The sequence below is a fragment of the Bos taurus genome, chromosome 7 (genome assembly GCF_002263795.3).
Source record: "Bos taurus isolate L1 Dominette 01449 registration number 42190680 breed Hereford chromosome 7, ARS-UCD2.0, whole genome shotgun sequence".
In the NCBI taxonomy this organism is placed as follows: Eukaryota; Metazoa; Chordata; class Mammalia; order Artiodactyla; family Bovidae; genus Bos; species Bos taurus.
The window spans coordinates 19554577-19573788 of record NC_037334.1 but is presented as its reverse complement, the minus strand read 5'-3'; the positions used below and the strand labels follow the sequence as shown (position 1 = coordinate 19573788).

The window sequence follows — 19212 nt, the reverse complement described above, 5'->3', positions numbered from 1 at the left end:
GCACCCTCTCTAGCACCCAGTGAATTCTAACCAGACAGCTGTGCCCACTTGGTAACACACTATAAGCGGGCTCTGGGCTTCAACCATACCCAGAGTTCAGCACTTGAAATTCCCACCCCAGGGGCACATATTCACATTCCAGTCGAACTACAGGCCCTATACCACAAACCTCCCTAAAATGCTACCACCTGCTCCCCACACCTCACCCACCGCATACTCTGCCCGGCAGTTTCTCCTACCTGCCCCCGATGAACAGCGTTCTATTGACCCGTAGAACTCGCTGGATGTTGAGGTCATCAGCGTCTTCTGAGGGGGTCAGGCGTCCTGGCCCACTGCCCACGAACACGGGATAGTGATTCAGGTCTGGAGGAGGGCAGAGGAAGGGTGTGATCCAGGGCCAGGGTGAGTCTGGCCTGGTGAGACCCCGGGGGAGGGGGACTCCCTCCCCCATCTCAAGACTCCCCACTCACAGTCCCTCGGGGCCACGCTGAGCGGCGGCGGCTCCTCGGGGAAGAGGCCGTGGGCGCCTCCCAGGAGCAGCAGCAGGAGCAGTAGGGCCGGACGGGAAGGGGGCCCTCGCGGGGTCCGCATGGCGAGGTCAGGGCGACAGGAGGTAACACCTGTGAGCGAGGGGCGGGGCGGTGAGCCGTGTGGCCTGCAGTCCCGATTGCTGCCAGCAGAGGGAGCGCGAGTGTCACGGCGTCCGGAACCTTCAAGTCCCGGAAAACTTTCCCATTGGGGTAATAATTTAAAAATAACAATCATGGCATTAGCAATAATAATATCAGCACTTACTAATTACCAGAACAACTTTCTGACTACATTTTAAAGCGAAAGTTCAGGAAACGGTTCCTAACAAAAAATTAATCATGAGACTAATTTAAAAATTAAATGATTTTAAGTTAAAAATGAATAATAACACATTTCAAAACATATATGTATTTAAAAATTCAATCTCAAAACATACGTTTAAAGTATTCTTAAAACACAAAAATCTTAAAACGCTCAGAAAAAGAAAAAGAAAAAGAAATTCAAAGGCCCTAGGAATTTTATAAACCACAATCTGGGAACTGCAGAACTTTGGAATTGCAGAATATTCCAGCTGGCTGGGGACCTCAGAGGCCGTGGTGAGCCCAACTTCCTTCCGAGTCCAGCCTTTCGGTCCTCTGCTGACATACTTCTGTGACAGGAGCCTCACCACCTTTATGAGGGGTTGTGGGAGAGGCTGCTTCCTGCTCTAGGTGTGTGGAGACCCCTCCCCTACCCGAGTGATGCTCTGGTTGATGGTGTAAACAGAACTCACCCTCTGGAACCCAGCCCTCCAGGCCCCTTTCAGAAGAGGCGCCGTCCGGAGGCCCCAGGAAAACATCCGAAGCCTCGTCCTCCTGTGAAGTCCCGGGCTAGCTCTGAGCCTCAGTTTCCCTGCCTGAGCAGCAGATACATCTCCCAGCCCTGCCCAGGCCCTGGGGGCATGGGGATTCCGAATCCGTGGAGGTGGACATGAGCCGGGAACTTTGGCCCTGGAGCGTCTGCCTCCGAGGATTCAGGGCCAAAAAACAGGAAGGCCTTGCGTGGGGCGGCAGTGTTTCCTCTCCGACCCTGAGCTTCCAGGATTTGTGACTCAGCCGACTCCAGGATCCCATGTGCGTGTGGACCTGGCTCTGCTTCCTTCAGTTTCCTGCCCGGGCTCCTCCCCTGCTCCACAACTGCCCGAGTCTCCCAGTGACCCCAGAGTCAGGCCACCAGTACTGCCGTTCAAGGCCCCCAACTCCACAGCCAGACCGCAACTCTCCACCCCACCCCGAAAATCTCCTCCCCACACCTGTGAGGACACCTCACCTCAGCCTCTGCGGTGTTCTGTCTGCTGTGCCTTCTTTTTTTTTTTTTTTTTTCTTAATTAATTTTATTTTATTTTTAAACTTTACATAATTGTATTAGTTTTGCCAAACTTTTTAAACATTTTAATAGTGTGGTCCAATGTACAGAGGGGCTTCCCTAGTGGCTCAGTGGTAAAGAACCTGCCTGCCAATGCAGGAGAGGAACAGTTCGATCCCAGGGTCGGGAAGATCCCCTGGAGAAGGAGATGGCAACCCACTCCAGTATTCTTGCCTAGGAAAGTCCATGGACAGAGGAGCCTGGTGGGCTATAGTCCGTGGGTTCACAAAGAGTCAAATACCAACAAAACATATATAACATAAAATTTGCCATCTTAACCATAAGTGGCATTAAATACATTCACGTTGTCGTGCAACCATCCTACGACCCACCTCCAGAATTTTCTCATCTTCCCAAACTGAAACTTTGTCCCCATGACACAGGCTCACCACCCCCTCCCCTACCCCCTGGCCCCACCATCTACTTCCTGTCTCTGTGGATCTGACTCTAGGGACCTCCTGTGAGTGGAACCAGACAGTATTTGTCCTTCTGTGTCTGGCTTCCCTCATTGAGCATCACATCCTCAGGGGGCATCCTTGTTGTATCAAGCGTCAGACTGTCCTTCCTTTTTAAGGCTGAGTGAAATTCCATGGTGTGGATGGACCACATTTTACTTACGCATTTACCTGTCGATGGACAATGGGGCTGCTTCCACCTTTGGGCTGTTGTGAACATCTATGAACATGGCTGTGCAAACATTTCTTTGAAACCCTGCTTTCATTTCTTTTGGGTGTCTATGTAGGAGTGGAATTGCTGGATCGAATGGTGACTCTACGTTTAACTTCTGGAGGAATCGCCAAGCTCTTCTCCACCGTGTCTGCACCATATTATATTCCCACCAGCATCACCCATGTGTTCCAATTTCTCTTGCCAACACTACTTTCTGCTTTTTGATAGTAGCCATCGCAAGAGGTGTAAGGCAGTGCTCTGGGCCTCTTATCCATGTTTTATCGGAATTGTATTTAACTTCAGAAACTTTAAGACAACAGCTTCCACTCACAGGCCATGCAGCACTGTGATGAGTGGCGAAGCTCCAAGGTCATAAGGGTTCAAATCCCAGCTCTGCTCTGTACATGCTGTGTGACTTGGACACAGCACTCCACCTCTCCCGGCCTGCTTCCTCATCTGTGCAATGGGCATGGTAACAGCACTGACCTCACAGGCCTGTGGTGGGTGACAGCACAGAGCCGAGAAATGCTGCAGGTGCTCAGAAAATGCTAATTCTTATTATGATTGTTGTTGCCATTGGTATATTAAAAGCATCAGAGGCCAAGCTGAGTGGTTTCCAGGAATTGCTTCATGGTAACCCCAAGGGCTCTAGCAGGGTTGGTATAACATTCAACCCATTTTTGCAGATGGTGGAACTGAGGGGCTGATTTGCTGGCCATGACCCACCAGTGAGGACTGATCACAGGGCTCTCTCTGGCTCCAGGATTTTGCTCCTAGGAGTTGAGCGTTTGAACAGTCATGACAAGATTAATAACCACCCATTCCCTCACCCTTCAACCAGGTAAAGCCGGCAGTTACTTTTTTTCTTTTTTTAATTTTTTTTGGTTGCATTGCTTAGCATGTGGGATCTTAGTTCCCTGACCAGGGATCAAACCCTTGTCCCCTGCATTGGAAGTGCAGAGTCTTAACTGCTGGATATCTGGGGGAGTCCCAGAGGCCAGCAGTTATTTAACACCCAGTTCACAGACAGGCAGGCTGAGGTCAGGATGGGACCTCACGCCTCATTTTTTCTCCTGGTTTTTGTCATGCAGCCACTTGGGGCTAGAAGGATGTTCCTGTCATCCCTCTGTCCACAGCTGCCCCAGCCACTCAGAACCAACCTGGGACCCCTGAAACCCAAACTAGGCTTTTCTTGCCTCAAACCTGCTTCTCTTACCAGATACCTGACTTAAGAATGGCTCCATTGTCCTTGAGCCAAAGACCAGGATGTTGGCCTCCCAGTCCCTTCCTCCACCCTGAACGCCCCAAGGCCCAGGTCCCACCCCCTACCTGGCTTCCAGTCCCAACCCTTCAGTATCTTCCTTAAGGTAGCAAAGGAATCTTTCTAGAACCCAAATCTCATTTGTTTCTCTCCTGCTCTAAACCAGGGTCTCTCCCCTTCAGCACCGCTGACATTTGGGACCAGATCATTCTCTGGTGGGGGCTGTCCTGGGCACTGTGCCAGAAGCATCCCTGGCCCTAACTCACTCAATGCCAGGAGCATCCCTCAATGGTGACAACCAAAAACATCCCCAGACATCATCCAGTCTCCCCTGGGGGGGAAACCCACCCCTAGCTGAGAACTTCTGCTCTAAAGCTTTCTATGGCTCCCCAGTGCCCTTGAAATGACATCTCCTCCCTTCCCTCTCCACCTCTGGGCATCTGCATGTGCTGTTCTCTCTGCCTGGAACACCTGCCTCCTGCTCCTAGTAACCTGATGAACAGGTTCATCACCTTAACACCTCCTCCAGGAAGACTTCCCAGATCAGCCCGATTGACTTCCTCCAGCCTCCTGCCTGCCTGTGCATCCCCTGTGAGTGCCCTGCTCACCCCATCTTCTAAATGCCTGGCTAACTGTTCACCTTTCCCACTGGACTCTGAGCCCCACATGGATGGTGGGGCTGAGTCTGTCTTGGCCACCACTGTGTCCCCACCACCCAGCACAAGACCTGGCAATACAAGCTCAATAAACAGTAAAAATAGCAAACACCAAGCACTTTCTATGGGCCAGGAACTGTTCTAAGGGCTTCAATGAACTCATTTGATCCACACAACACATCCCATAGGTGGGTGCTGTTAATATGCCCCTTACACAGACGGGGAAACTGAGGCACAGAGAGGCGAAGTCACGACCAAATGGAAGTGGTGGAGCCAAGATCCAAATCCACTCAGTTTTCTTTTTCTTTTTTTGGCTGCACAGTGTGTGGGATCTTACCTCCCTGATTAGAGATTGAACCAGTGTCTCCTGCATTGGAAAGTGGATTCTTAACCATGGGGCCACCAGCGAAGTCCCTGAAACCCACTTAAATGACGCATTAGTTTGATGATGGTGCAGAACTGAACCCCACATGCTGTTTTGCAGGAGTCGGGGTCACTTCAGGGTCAACCCACTGCACCTGGCCTCAGTTTACCCACCTGACCTGGGGTTATCGGAGGCCTCAGCATCTCCCTCACCACCCCCAAGACCATCTGCTTCTCTCCATGAAACTTGAGGCATCTCTGCCAGCAGCCACTCGGCGCCTGTCTGCCCGGAAGCGGCCCCACCACCTGCCCCGGCACCTGGCCACCAGGAGCAGGACCTCCCCCAGGACCAGGCGGGAGGAGTCACATGGCTGGCATGTGCAACCCATGGTGTGCAGGCTACCTATGCACCTACGTGTCTGCCTGCCTGCAGCCCTTAGAATGTGCATTTATGCCTGTGGGGATGGGAGGGACGGTTAAAGAGACAGAGATCCCCCCAGGAGGGCTTGCGGGTACTATGACACCACCTCTCTGCCCAACCTCCATCACTCCAAGTCTTGACACAGTCCCATTGTACAGATGAAGAAACTGAGGCAGGTATGGAAATCCCCTCCAGGCTACCTGCTTCACCCTCCACCTTTTCAGGTACCATATGGCCTTAGCTTGTATACCTTCATCATAGATTTGAATTTCCTTCTGAAACATTTTTCCCACCTGGCCAGGGTGTCTGGGCTACTCTCTCCCTGCCCCACCCCCAGCAGTTCAGCATAAATTTCAGGATCAGCTGGCAAGTTCCAAAACAAACAACATAAAACCTGTTAGGATTTTCACTGGAACATAGAACTAACTGATTTATTGACTGACAGTTCCCTGTCTTCACTAATGGCTCAGGTCACACCTGGGAGTCACTCCCAACTCCCTCCAACATCACCCCCCACCCCATTCTTTCACGCTCACATCCAATGCCAGCTGTACTGTGGGGTCTGCCAAATTCATCCTGAATTTTCACCCCTCGCTAGTCTGTTCTCTGGTCAGCTCCCAACATCTCCTGCCTGGACCCCAGTTTCCTCCAGCTGGACCCCAACTCCCACACTTAATCCCTACAGTCTGTCCTCCACCGATCAGATCAGATCAGATCAGATCAGTTAGTCAGTCATGTCCAACTCTTTGCGACCCCATGAATCGCAGCACGCCAGGCCTCCCTGTCCATCACCAACTCCCGGAGTTCACTCAGACTCACGTCCATCGAGTCAGTGATGCCATCCAGCCATCTCATCCTCTGTCGTCCCCTTCTCCTCCTGCCCCCAATCCCTCCCAGCATCAGAGTCTTTTCCAATGAGTCAACTCTTCACATGAGGTGGCCAAAGTACTTGAGTTTCAGCTTTAGCATCATTCCTTCCAAAGAAATCCCAGGGCTGATCTCCTTCAGAATGGACTGGTTGGATCTCCTTGCAGTCCAAGGGACTCTCAAGAGTCTTCTTCAACACCACAGTTCAAAAGCATCAATTCTTTGGCGCTCAGCCTTCTTCACAGTCCAACTCTGACATCCATACATGACCACTGGAAAAACTATAGCCTTGACTAGATGGACCTTTGTTGGCAAAGTAATGTCTCTGCTTTTGAATATGCTATCTAGGTTGGTCATAACTTTCCTTCCAAGGAGTAAGCGTCTTTTAATTTCATGGCTGCAGTCACCATCTGCAGTGATTTTGGAGCCCAGAAAAAGAAAGTCTGACACTGTTTCCACTGTTTCCCCATCTATTTGCCATGAAGTGATGGGACTGGATGCCATGATCTTCGTTTTCTGTATGTTGAGCCTTAAGCCAACTTTTTCACTCTCCACTTTCACTTTCATCAAGAGGCTTTTTAGTTCCTCTTCACTTTCTGCCATAAGGGTGGTGTCATCTGCATATCTGAGGTTATTGATATTTCTCCCAGCAATCTTGATTCCAGCTTGTGTTTCTTCCAGTCCAGCGTTTCTCATGAGGTACTCTGCATAGAAGTTTAATAAACAGGGTGACAATATACAGCCTTGACGTACTCCTTTTCCTATTTGGAACCAGTCTGTTGTTCCATGTCCAGTTCTAACTGTTGCTTCCTGACCTGCATACAGATTTCTCAAGAGGCAGATCAGGTGGTCTGGTATTCCCATCTCTTTCAGAATTTTCCACAGTTGATTGTGATCCACACAGTCAAAGGCTTTGGCATAGTCAATAAAGCAGAAATAGATGTTTTTCTGGAACGCTCTTGCTTTTTCCATGATCCAGAGGATGTTGGCAATTTGATCTCTGGTTCCTCTGCCTTTTCTAAAAGGAGCTTGAACATCAGGAAGTTCACGGTTCACATATTGCTGAAGCCTGACTTGGAGAATTTTGAGCATTACTTTACTAGCGTGTGAGATGAGTGCAATTGTGCGGTAGTTTGAGCATTCTTTGGCATTGCCTTTCTTTGGGATTGGAATGAAAACTGACCTCTTCCAGTCCTGTGGCCACTGCTGAGTTTTCCAAATTTGCCGGCATATTGAGTGCAGCACTTTCACAGCATCATCTTTCAGGATACCGAAGCAACCCCTAAAGGGCACCCATTAGCACTTGAATCAGGCTCCGCCCCTCCTCTGTCTACACCCCTCGGGGCCTCCCACATCCCTCCCAGTAAAAATCCAAGCTTTTCTTGGTGGCCCATAAGACTTCACATGACCTCCCTCATCTTCTCCCTGTTCTTCCCTCTTCCTTTTTTCTACCCTCCCCGCTGTGCTACGACCACATAGGCCTCCTCCCTATTCCTGCAACACACCTGGTCTGGCCCTGCCCCAGGGCCTTTGTACTGGCTGTTCCTCACTTGAGAAAGCCTCTTCTCTCAGATACACACATCAGTTCAGTTTAGTTCAGTCACTCAGTCATGTCCGACTCTTTGCGACCCCATGGACTGCAGCATGCCAGGCTACCCTGTTCATCACCAACTCCCGGAGCTTGCTCAAACGCATGTCCATCGAGTCAGTGACGCCATCCGACCATCTCATTCTCTGTTGTCCCCTTCTCCTCCTACCCTCAATCTTTCCCAGCATCAGGGTCTTTTCGAATAAGTCAGTTCTTTATATCAAGTGGCCAAAGTATTGGAGTTTCAGCTTCAGCATCAGTCCTTCCAATGACTATTCAGGATTGATCTCCTTTAGGAATGGCTCCCTCCTCATCTCATGTCTCCACCCTCACCTGCTGGACTCCAGCAGCCTCTCCCCTCCCCCCGCACCTGCCCTCACAGTATCAGACTCTCAAAGGCTCCTTTAGACACTCCGTTACTCCAGATATGGTCCTTGCACCAGCAGAGGCAGCAGCCTCACTTGGGGTGGTTAGAAATGCTGAGTTTTGTGCCTGTCCTAGACCCGCCCAAGGAGAGCCTGCATTTTAGATCCTTTTTCTATATTATTAATTAGTTGCAGCATGTGGGATCTTTAGTTACGGCATGAGGACTCTTAGTTGTAACATGTGGGATGTAGTTCCCTGACCAGGGATAGAACCCAGGCCTCCTGCATTGGGAGTATTAGCCACTGGACCACCAGGGAAGTCCCAGAGGGTGCACGTTTGGGCAGAAGAATCCTGAGCATCTGAGCTTATGCATGGATCACACCAACTGAAATAATCACCTACGGAACAGCCTGTTTAGAGCCCAACTGTTTTCCTGGACTAGGAGCCCCATGAGGGCAGGCCCGGATGCATCTTGGCCAATGACAAGTACCCACAGTGTCTGGTACACAGCTGGTGCTCAATAATGGCTTGCTATAAGGAATGAACTAAGTGTCAGCATTCAAAGTTGAACCCAGATCTGAACCCCTCCCTGGCTCCCCTTTGCCCATCACCCCCACACCACACATGTGTCCACAGGTGAGTGGATCCCCCCTACGAATATCCACAGGTCCCAATGTCTGCGTGTTCACACATATCCACAGATGCAACCACCGCACGTGTGTGTGCCCCAGCAGGGGCGGACTGTCTGCCCACGTGTACACATGTCTATAAGCGTGTCAGAGTCTGTAAACTGGGCACCCCTTCATGAACCTGCTGCCTGCACCCTGCTATTGCTGGCTTTCTGGCTACGAAATGTTTCCAAGGACCCCAATTAACTGTGGATAGCAGGCTGGCCAAGCCTGTGTCTACCCACCCTCCCCACCTGCTCTGTCCAATCCTGCTGGAGGGTTGGGGAAACTGAGGCTGGGGATGAGAAAGGATGGACAGACAACGCTGCCAGACAAAGAGCCCCGGGGTGGCCGCTTAGTCTCTAGAATCTTGTGGCCCAGACTCAAATTTGCTCTCTGCCTCTTACCAGCCTCCAGACCTCCAGGGGTCACTCCCCCTGTCTCAGCCTTGGTGTCCCCATCTATAAACCACCAGGGGCTATAAATCTGACCCTAAAACACTGCTACAAGGATGCAGAGAATTCTAGAACAGACCGTCCTACAGAAAACCACGTGCACGTACATGCGGCTTTGAATCTCCTGGTGGCCACATTCAGAGGGTGCAATTCATTTTAATAATATGTTTCATTTAACCCAATAGATCCCAAGTCTTGTTATTTCCACCTGTAATCGACATGCGGATGATGAATGAGACATTCTAAATTCTGCTTCTGGTACTTAATCTTTGGAACCCAGGGTGTGTTGTATATTTATGGCACACCTGGGCTGGGACTGGCCACACGTGGCTCCGAGTCATATGTGGCCAGTAGCCGTTTTGACAGCCCAGCTGGAGATAAAGGGCTGAGCTAGGGACTGGCACTTAGTAAGCTCAGAGTGGGCATCAGTTATTATTATCATCGTGTTATAGCTATTATGCAAAAATATCCAGGGAATTCCCCGGCGGACCAGTGGTTAAGACTCAGAGATACCACGGCAGGGGGCATAGGTTCGATCCCTGGTTGGAAAATAAGATCTTGCAAGCCACGTAGCATGGCCAAAAATAAAATAAAGCTTCTAAGAAATTTTTTAAAAAATATCCAATTACATTCTGTGTTCCAATTCCATGCTGGAGCATCTAGCCACAAGGTCCACTGGAATAAGCCAGCGCATAGGGAGGAGCACCCTAAGCTCTCTCTGCCTTAGCAAGGAAGTTCTACTTTCAACCTTACCCTTGTCTTCACCCAACCCCACCAACTTGGGAGCGTCTGTGGCCAGCTCTGGCTTTCTGCACCCAAACTGCAAGGTATTCATTCACTCATTGGATGAGCAATTATTGAGTGCCACTTGTGTGCCAGACGCAGAGAATGATAGGAGAGTCTTGGCAAAGGGGCTGCTTAGCCTGTGGTCAGGGGAAACCAAAAAGACAAAAACCTGGAGGCTGGAACCCTTAAAGGCACGGCAAGAAGATGCTGGCAGGTGGAGAGGCGACCATATCTTAAGAGAGGATCCCTGGACGAGACCTGGAGCCTGAATTTTCCCGTCTGTAAAATAGGGCACTTGGCACTCATGTTTGCTCTCTGTGAAATGACCTTGCTGGGTGACCTTGAGCCAGCAACTCACCCTCTCTGGGCCTCTCTATACCACAGCAGGTAACTCAGTGACCCCCGGGCGAGGCTCAGAGCCCCTGTTTCTCCATCTGCTGCGGCAAGGATGGGGGCAGGATGGTCGTCTCCAGTTCCATAGAAGGAGCTCCTGTCAGCCCGGCAGCCCCAGGATTCCAGCTCCGGGGCCCAGCGTCCCCGGGGGGATCGAGTAACCCGGCCAGGCAGCCGGGCCCCTGCGCCATCCAGGTCTAGTTACCGGCTCCACTTACAGCTGCCTCCTCCAGCTGCCTCTGTCGCCCCCCCAGCGCAGTCCAGCCGGGCTCTGGGGCTGTCTAGGAACTTGGCAAAGCGGCCAGAGGGAGTCCCCTGGGGCCTGGGCCACGGGGGCGTTGAGGAGAGAGGACCCCCCACCCCCAGTGCTCACTCCACACCCGTTAACTCACCTCTCCCCAGCCCAGAAGGTGGCAGTGCAGCCCCTTCGTCCTCAGCCCTCCTCCCTGTGTTCTGGGTTCCCGGAGTCTCAGTTTCTCCATCAGAGAACAGAGCGTGATAACCAGCCCCAACAGGTTATCGTGATGGGTGAATAAGCCACATGTAATAGGTGCTCTGGACTGCTGTGCAGCTGAGGGTTACATCTTCCCCTCTCTGGCTTTGCTTCTGCCTCTGTAAATCAGGGATGAGAACATAAGACTCCCCGAGGACAGGGGGGTCTAGCGCACAGTAGGTGCTCAGCAAACACTGGCTGAATGAATGTCCCACAGACAGGCCCTATTTATGAAAGAGCTACACAGATCTGTTGATTCCAGACTTCCTGAGCACTTACTGTGTGCCAGCATAGCCGGGGATTCAACCCTGACCAGGACCATGCACAGAATCAGGCATGCAGTGGGTGCCCAATTAATGCTGAGCATCTCCTTAAAGAAGATGTGTTTAGAGTACCTGAGCTATATCCCTGCTGCACAATTCAGCAGCCCAGCAGAGCAGGGATTTAAGCTAAGATTTTAAGTTAAAAATTTTTTTAATTAAAAAATTATTATTATATCTTTTGGCCATGCCTTGTGGCAGGGAGCATCTTAGTTTCCTGACCAGGGGTCGAACCCGAGGTCCCTGCATTGGCAGTTCTGAGCCTTCACCAATGGGCTGCCAGGGAAGTCTCTTAAAGTAAGATTTGATGAAGCCCCTACTGTGTGCCAGCTGCTGGGCCAGGCTCTTTGAAGGTCTGAACACAATTCCTACCCAAGCCAACTCTATGAAGCAGCATCATTATACCATTTTACAGGGGAAAAAAACAAAGCTCAGAGAGGTTAAGACACTTGGCCAAGGTCACACAGCACAGAAGGATAGAGTTGGGATTTGAACCCAGGCCACGCGGCTCTACCGCCTCTTACTGACATTTCCTGAGCGCCCACAATGTACCATCTGTCAACAAGGCTGCACAGTCTAACTGCACATTTTGCAGATAAGTGAGCAGAGACCCAGAGAGAGGCTGCCCTTGTCCCAGGCCACTCAGGGAGCCGGGGGCAGGGGAGACCGGGTGGCAGAGGCAGGACCTCACGAGGGGGACACAGATAGGTCCTCAGGGCTCCTGGCCCAGACAGAGAAGGGGGGACTCCTGGGTAATTAATTTTAATCACTGTTTGGAAATTGGGCCGCCAGGAGGCAAATCGGAAGCAGCAACTTGTAATTAGGAATGGGGAAGGGGAGGGCTGCTTTCTCGGGGAGGTGGCGACCATTCTGAGGAGATTAAAATGTCATTTATACCCAGCGGGTAATTAGGGGGCCTGGGAGGGGGCCACTCGAGGAGGCGGGAGTTCCTAGGGAATTCAAGATGGGCTGTGGATTTGGGATCAGGAACCCACAGATGCAGGCTCAGAGCCAGCCTGGGGGCAAACAGACCCTGGTGTCAATCCCAGTTCGGATGAAACAGAAAAGTCAGGTCCTGCTCTTGGGGTCCAATTTTAGGGGAGAGAGGGGAGTAAGAGTCGCTCTAAGGGGCTCCACTGTAGGGAGAACAGATCTGGTCACTGCCCTTGAGGCCCTCAATCTGGAAGAGAAGATAGTGAGCCTGGCCCCCCTCACTTGGGGTTCTGGGAGCCCTCTTCTCCCCCAGGCTGATCCTCCCTACCCCGAAGTCCTCCAGTCACTGCCCTTCCCTAGAGGCCCTGTCTGGGAGGCCCTAGGGATCCCCTATTGAGATGGGACAGGAAGGGCAAGTCTGGAGTGGGGACACTGCTGAGTGATGGTGGGCAAGAGACAGGTGGGACCGTGCCAAGTGCTGCTGGGAATGGAAGACCTGGCGAATGAACCTGAAGAAGACAAAGGCGGGAAACAGGTCCTGGGGGGAAGACCTGGGGGTCACAGTGGACCACAAGTCCTGGTGAGTCAGGGCTCAGGAATGGTGGAGATGCTGGCAGAGTGACATGGGTTCTGGGGAGGTGGGGTTTGAGAACTGTGCATCAATAGAGCAAGACAGCGAGGGGCAGGGGCCCCCGTTTTGCTAGGTGGCCTCAGGGAATTTGCCAGCCTAATCTGAGCCTCATTTCTTCCACACCCTGGGGCTTAGACATTCGAAGGGGAGCAATAGCAAACATTTTTGGAGCACCTATTGTGTCCCAAGCTCTGTGCAACGGGCTTTGCAGAAAGTACTGATGGGGTAGGTAGGAGGGGTTTCCTCACCATTTTATAGGTGAGGACATTTAGGTGGCCCAGAGCAGGCAGGTAATATGCCCAAGGTTGCACAGCTACGAAATGGCCAGAGTGGGTTTTGAACCTAGCCCATATGGTCCCAATATCACACTCTTAACCACAGCACTACGTGCTGTGCTGAATTTAAGCTCAGTCGTGTCCAACTTGTTGCGACCCCATGGACTGCAGTCCTCCAGGATCCTTTGTCCATGGGGATTCTCCAGGCAAAAATACTGGAGTGGGTTGCCATGCCCTCCTCCAAGGGATCTTCCCAATCCAGGGATCGAACTCAGGTCTCCCGTATTGCAGGCAGATTCTTTACCACAGGAGCTACCAGGGAAGCCCACAGTGCTACATGCCCCTAGAGAAAGAGGCTCTCAGCCCCTCTGCACATCTAGAAAGTCCACCATCTACTCTGACCCACCTACTTTTCCTCTCTACTGCCTCACCCTGGCTGTTCCCCATCCTTGCTCCCCTGGACCAGCGGAGTCCCTTTCACCTGGTCCCCCAGCTTTGGCTGCCCACAGTCTGCACTCTCTGCAGTGACCAAACAGCATCCGTGAGCACCGAGGCAGGTCCTGCCCCCTCCTCTGCCCACAGCCCTTGGGGCGCACACCTCCAAAAGTTCAAGTACTCCCTACAGCCCACGAGGCCCTGCACAATGTGCAGGGGGATCTTGTCCCCTCCCTGCCCTTCCCTCCTCCCTCTCTCCCCCTTGCTCACTCTGCTCCAGCCGCACAGGCCTTCTTGCTGTTCCTCCAACAAGACCAGGCACAGTCCTGCCCCAGGGCCTTTGCACGGGGTGTGCCCTCTTCCTGGAATACTCTTCCTCCAGTTCTCTGCAGACTGGCTCCTTTTCATTTTCCAGGTCTCAGCTCAAACGTCACCTCCTCAGAGACACTCTCCCTGACACCATCAGCTGAAACAGCCCCTCCCCTCTCAGCGACACCATCCAGTGTCACTGTCCCCAGGGCACTTGTTATATTTGATTTACTTTCTTTCCCAAGGTAGTAGCCATGTTCCCACTGGGTATGAGCTCAGCAGGGCAGGGCCTGCTTGGCCTTGCTCATTGCTGGGTACCCAGCACCTGGCACATAGTAGGCACACATAGTAGGAGCTCATCTGTCAGCTCGTGGAATGAAAGCCAAGACCCCACACCTCCAATGAGATCAGGACCAGAGGCCACAAGTTCCTGCTTTTCAAAGTAATTTCTTTTTCTAGAGTAAGAAAAGAACAGGACCAGGCCTGGCATTGTCTGCATCCTCTTGTTTAAATGCTCAACCTTCAGGGAGAGAGAATAGCATCTGTGTCTCACAGATGGGGAAACCGAGGCTCTGAGAAGGGGCATGAGTGAGTGAGTGAAGAGATGGATATTGTGGCAATCTTCAAGGGCAAAAACTCAGACAGGCTATCTCAGCTGCCCCAGGGGACACTGACTCGGCCTTCAGGAAAGGGAGAAGGTTCTGAAACTATCAGAAGACATGTGGCCTGGTGAACCCCTACATATCCATCATAGTCCTAGCTGCAATGTCCCTCCTCAGTACATCTTCTCTGACCCCCACTAGGCAGAGACAATTTTCCCTAGCCCCATTTTGCCCCAACTCTGATCCCACGTAGCAAAGAGGGCCAGTGTCTGCCTATTTCCCCTCCTTGAGCCTGGACGACCCTTGAGGGCCAATCAGACACTAGAGTTAAACTTTTTCCTCTGAGATCTCAGCATCACCTGCCCAGGGCATGGCACAAGGAGCCTCTGGGAGCATCTGTTTAGTCACTTGTCTCCCCAACTGCTTTAGACCAGGTCTCTCCCAGGGCCCTCCTGAGAACCCACGAACCCACAATCCCCCCTGGGATCCTGCAGTTGGGAAGTTCTCTCCTAGGTCTGCCCTTGGAAGGCAGGCTCAGCCTGGGACAGGATGCATCCTGGGAAATGTAGTCCTCACTAGACTGGGCTTCCCTCCCAGCAGGCCCTGGGGCTACCACCTTTGGACCCTGGGGCCAGTGAAGGAGCTTCAAGGGTGGCTGAGTGGGGGCGGGTGCCCTGTATCACTGCCTAAAGAGATGGAAGAGGCGTCTTCAGCCTCCCAAGTCACCTCCTCAGCACATTCTAATGACTGCCACTTCGTTTGGACATCCCTCAAGGGCAGGTGATGAATGACTGTGATAATAAGAGAGAATTATGTGGCTCAGGCCCAGACCTCTCAGGCCACACGTCAAACCCTGGCTGTGGAAGCCAAACCTACACCGATCACAATGGCGGGGGTGTCTAGCGCGGGGATCTGAAGCTGACACCTAGATATTAATAATTTGACCACAGGATGTGGGGCAGGTGGCAAGGCTGTCTTGAGCCTCAATGTCCCTGCTTCTGCTAAATGAGGTCCCACCCACAGTCAATCCCAATCACCACTGGGTCTTGGATGAATCAGTCTGAGAATCTGCAGTCCCTGAAATGGCTTAGAATTTTGGAATCACTATATCCTAAACATTTCCCCAGCATTCTGGAAAAATGGCTGCCTAACCCTACTTGCTTGCCTCCCTGGACGGGTGACTCTGCACCCCTCTGAGAAGCCCACTGGGTTTGCAGGAAACTGTCTCCTGGTAGCTACCCTTCCTCATATCTGCTCAGGGTCTGAAACTCTGCCCATTCCTCCCTCTGCTCTACAACCTTCCATGGCTCCCTACTGCCCTTAGGATAAAGCCTGCTCCTCGACTTGGCATCCACGGCCCTGCCACCTCTCAGGACTCATTGCTCATTGTAGCCCACCCTTTAAATAGTGCAGCCATTCAAGGGTCCCCCAACACATCCCTCTGTGACTTTCCCTGCCGCTCTCTCCACCTGGAATCAGTGTCCCCCTCTCCTTCTGGCAACATCATTCAAGCCCAGTGCCAGTATCCCCTCCTCCAGGCAGCCTCCCCTGCTTCCACCTGTCCTGATCCTGGCTGAGTCCTCTCTGGGTCCCCATCATCACCTGGCAAAGGGCCAGGCACACAGGACAGGGCCAGCCACACCCCGGGGTCAGCTAGGGACACTCTCCTTCCCAGGAGATGGGCAGCGACCGGCACGTCCTTCAGCCCCCGGGGACCCAGCTTACCTGTCCTGCCAGCTGACGTCAGGGTCACCTTTGCAAGGACAGTTTGATTTCTATCTTCTTGGTCCAGCCCCAGCTCACCCCAGCAACTCCCCGCTCAAGCCCTGGGCAGCCAGTGCAGATGCCAAAGCCTCCTACAGCCCAAGTATCCAGCACCTTCTTTCCCCAATGGACAGAGGTGAATAGTCCCTCCCTGGTGACTCAATACCTCCGCTGGGAAACACCTTCTCACCTCCAAGTAGAGAAGGTGATAGGAACATGAGGCCCGTGGGTACTTAGCCCTCGCAGAAGGCAGGTGGGGACCAGAGGGAGAGGTTACATACCCAGGGTATTCCGTGGTACATCTCTCTGCCTCATCTCCTTCCACTCAGGTCCTAGAACCAAGAGCACTTTCTGGGGCGACTGCAGCCCAGAGAGGGCTAGTGACCTGTCTGAGGCCACACAGCAGTACCCCTCTTCTCACGCCCTGGTCTTCTCTATGATGCCTTTTTTTTTTTTTTTGAGAGGGGTGGGGCGTTGGATCCTCCAGGTCTAATGTCTGCCCTGCACAGGTCAGTGGGGTGGGGGTGGGGGAGGGGTTTCCAAGGAAACCTTTGGGCTGGTATTTTGGGCTTCAGCTGATATGGGGGTTCCTCTCCCCCTTGACCCCACCTAGCAGCCCCAGCAGCGGAGGGGACTGGCTTCCGTCTTCACCCATCCTGCCACCTCCCTGGGCCTCAGTTTCCCTGTCTGTTCGGGGAAACAGGTCAGCTCAGCAAGTACGTGCTACAGATTAATGAGCCTCCTGCCAGGCTGCCACCTGTGGGATATCCAAGGGGGTCTCCTCTGAGCCACAGGAATCCACAGTTACCTTCCCAAAGAGCTCAGGACCTCCTCCCAGGAGAATCCTGACCCCACCCAAGGCCCCCAGCTGCTTTCCCATACCCCATACTCTGTCTATACAGAGTTTCAGCCACCCCTCAATTACATCCCAAAATTTCATCCTGAAAGACACCATATCTACAGGGATGTGGAAAAGGGGCTAGCCAGCGTCTGTAGGGAAGGGGACGCTGCAGGGGTACTGAACTTTGACTTTGAAGAGAACACTGTACCCCTTGAGAAACTGAATGAGCCCAGAAACATATAAAGCATTGCAATTTTGCAAACTGGGGGCCCTTCTGAAACCCCAGCCATTAGTCCCCTCTTCCTCCTTAAATCCCAAAAGAGACCCCAAAAACTTGAGGGCCCAATCCCCTAACCTCCAGCCCCAGTTCCCCTCCAGTCCCAGAGTCAAAGATAACAGCCTCAGGGGGAGGATGTCAAAGACCTCAGCCAGGGGCTGAGGGTCTGGGAGTCACCCCCAACCCCAGGACTCTTGCAAATACTCCTAGCTTCAGCGTCTACACGACAGGGCAGGGGCAGAGCACCGGGGGTGCCTATGGAAGCGCCCCACCTAGGAGGTGCCCCAAACCCAGAGGGCAACCTGAGGCGGGACAGGGGTTGCGAGACCTCCCTGGAGCCCAATCAGCGCCCACAGGAGGGGGCCACATTCGGCGCCCCCACCCCTCCCAGCGCACTGCGAGAGAAAGACGCTTTCTTTGTCCCTTTGTCAGCTCTTGGGGGGGCCCCGAAACATGGGCCCCCACTGCAGCGGCGGGGTGGGGATGATCCGGACCCGTTTACTCTCTCCCCCCCTCACCACGGCCCCTCCCCCGCGGCCCCAGCCCTGGGCTGCTTCTGGGCCGGGCGTGAGGCTGGAGAGGGCTCAGGGGCGCCCAAGGTGCCACGGATGGACCGTGGAGTGGGGCGGAGGGGCCTCGCTTCGCCAGGACCACCGCACCGGCCCCTCGACTTAGCGCTCAGGGCTCCGCCCCCCAACGCATCCCCCATCCCCGGCCAGCAGGCCCCCTGCCTGCCCTGAACACCCCCACCTGGGCCCCAATCCAGCTCTCCAGCGGCGCAGCCGCGAGCCCCCGTTATTGTGCTTTCTACGGCGCCCCCCATGGACAAAACCTCCACCCTCTGTGGTACCGACAGAACCCCCATTATAGCTCCACATACAGGCCCCCCGTCAACAATCCAGCCCCCCCCCCCAGCTGCGGTGCAATTAGACACCCCCATTACGGAGTCTCATTCAGAGACCCAGGCCCAAATCCAGACCCTTCAAAGCGTTCAGACTGGTCCCCCATTCTATTGCTCCATACTGCGACCCCCCGAAAATCCAGCCCCCTCCCCAGTTGCGTTGCCGACAGAACCTCCCGTTATAGCGCTCCACAGAGCCCCCCCTCCCCGGCCCAATCCATCCCCCTCCCAGTGGCCGGGTCCTCAGGCCCCCCCATCATAACGCCTGACCCGGCCACCTCAGCCAACAATTAAGGCCCCCAGCTGCGTGCCGACAGACACCCCCAGGATAGCGCCTCCCCAGCCCCCCTTCTTGCAGACGCCCCGGGGCGCTTACCTCGGAGCCGCGGCCGCCGCGAGTGCGCGGGAGGGAGCGCGAGGGCGGGAGGGCGCGGGTGGTGGGGGGGTCGGTGCGCGCACCTGTCCCGGCCCGGCCGGCTCAGCCAGGCATCCCGGGGTGGGGAGGGGGGCTGGGGGCGCGCGCTCTCCCCGCCCCCGGGCCCGCTGCGCTGCGCTGGGGGAGGGGGCTCAGCCCCGGCCCCCGGCGCGCTGGCGTCGGCTCCGGGGGGGGCGCTGCGCGGCGGCCGGACCGGGGGCGCGCCGCGGCCGCATCTCCTCTGCCCGCCGCGGCCGCCGCTGCGACTCGCGACTCGGCCACCTCCGCCCCCCCCTCGGCAACCCCCCCTTACCGAGCCGGGCCGGAGCCGCGCAAAACCTGGCCAGGAGCTTGCGCGGCGCGGAACGGAGGGCGGAGCCGGGTGGGCGGCCGAAGGCGCTGGGGGCAGGGCCGGGGGTGTGGGTGGAGGAGCGACCCAACAGAAATCACTCTGCTTTGGTCCCGGTGGAAGGTCTAATTGCCGGTCCCCTCCCCAATTTACTGCCCGGGTCCACTCTGGCCGACCTGCATCCTCAGGATCCACCCTCTGTGAGATGCCGGAGATGACCGGGAGACTGCGGTGTCGGG

General features: G+C 54.1%; 1 protein-coding gene across 4 annotated transcripts in view; it reads right to left on the bottom strand.

Annotated features, from left to right (window-relative positions):
* SEMA6B (semaphorin 6B) overlaps nt 1-18900 on the bottom strand; it is a 30623-nt gene extending 11723 nt beyond the window's left edge. The window contains exons 1-3 of one of the 4 annotated variants that reach the window (XM_024995002.2): nt 18586-18900; nt 471-620; nt 240-363 (exon numbers count right to left, since the gene is read on the bottom strand). In XM_024995002.2, the coding sequence (XP_024850770.1) occupies nt 240-363; nt 471-591 (245 nt within the window). In that variant the 5' untranslated portion in view covers nt 592-620; nt 18586-18900. Of the gene's footprint in view, nt 1-239; nt 364-470; nt 621-1303; nt 1559-16471; nt 16509-18585 lie in introns of those variants that run through there. The other 3 variants (XM_024995000.2, XM_024995001.2, XM_024995003.2) reach the window with 3 other exon arrangements.
* Between the last annotated feature and the right edge of the window lie 312 nt (nt 18901-19212).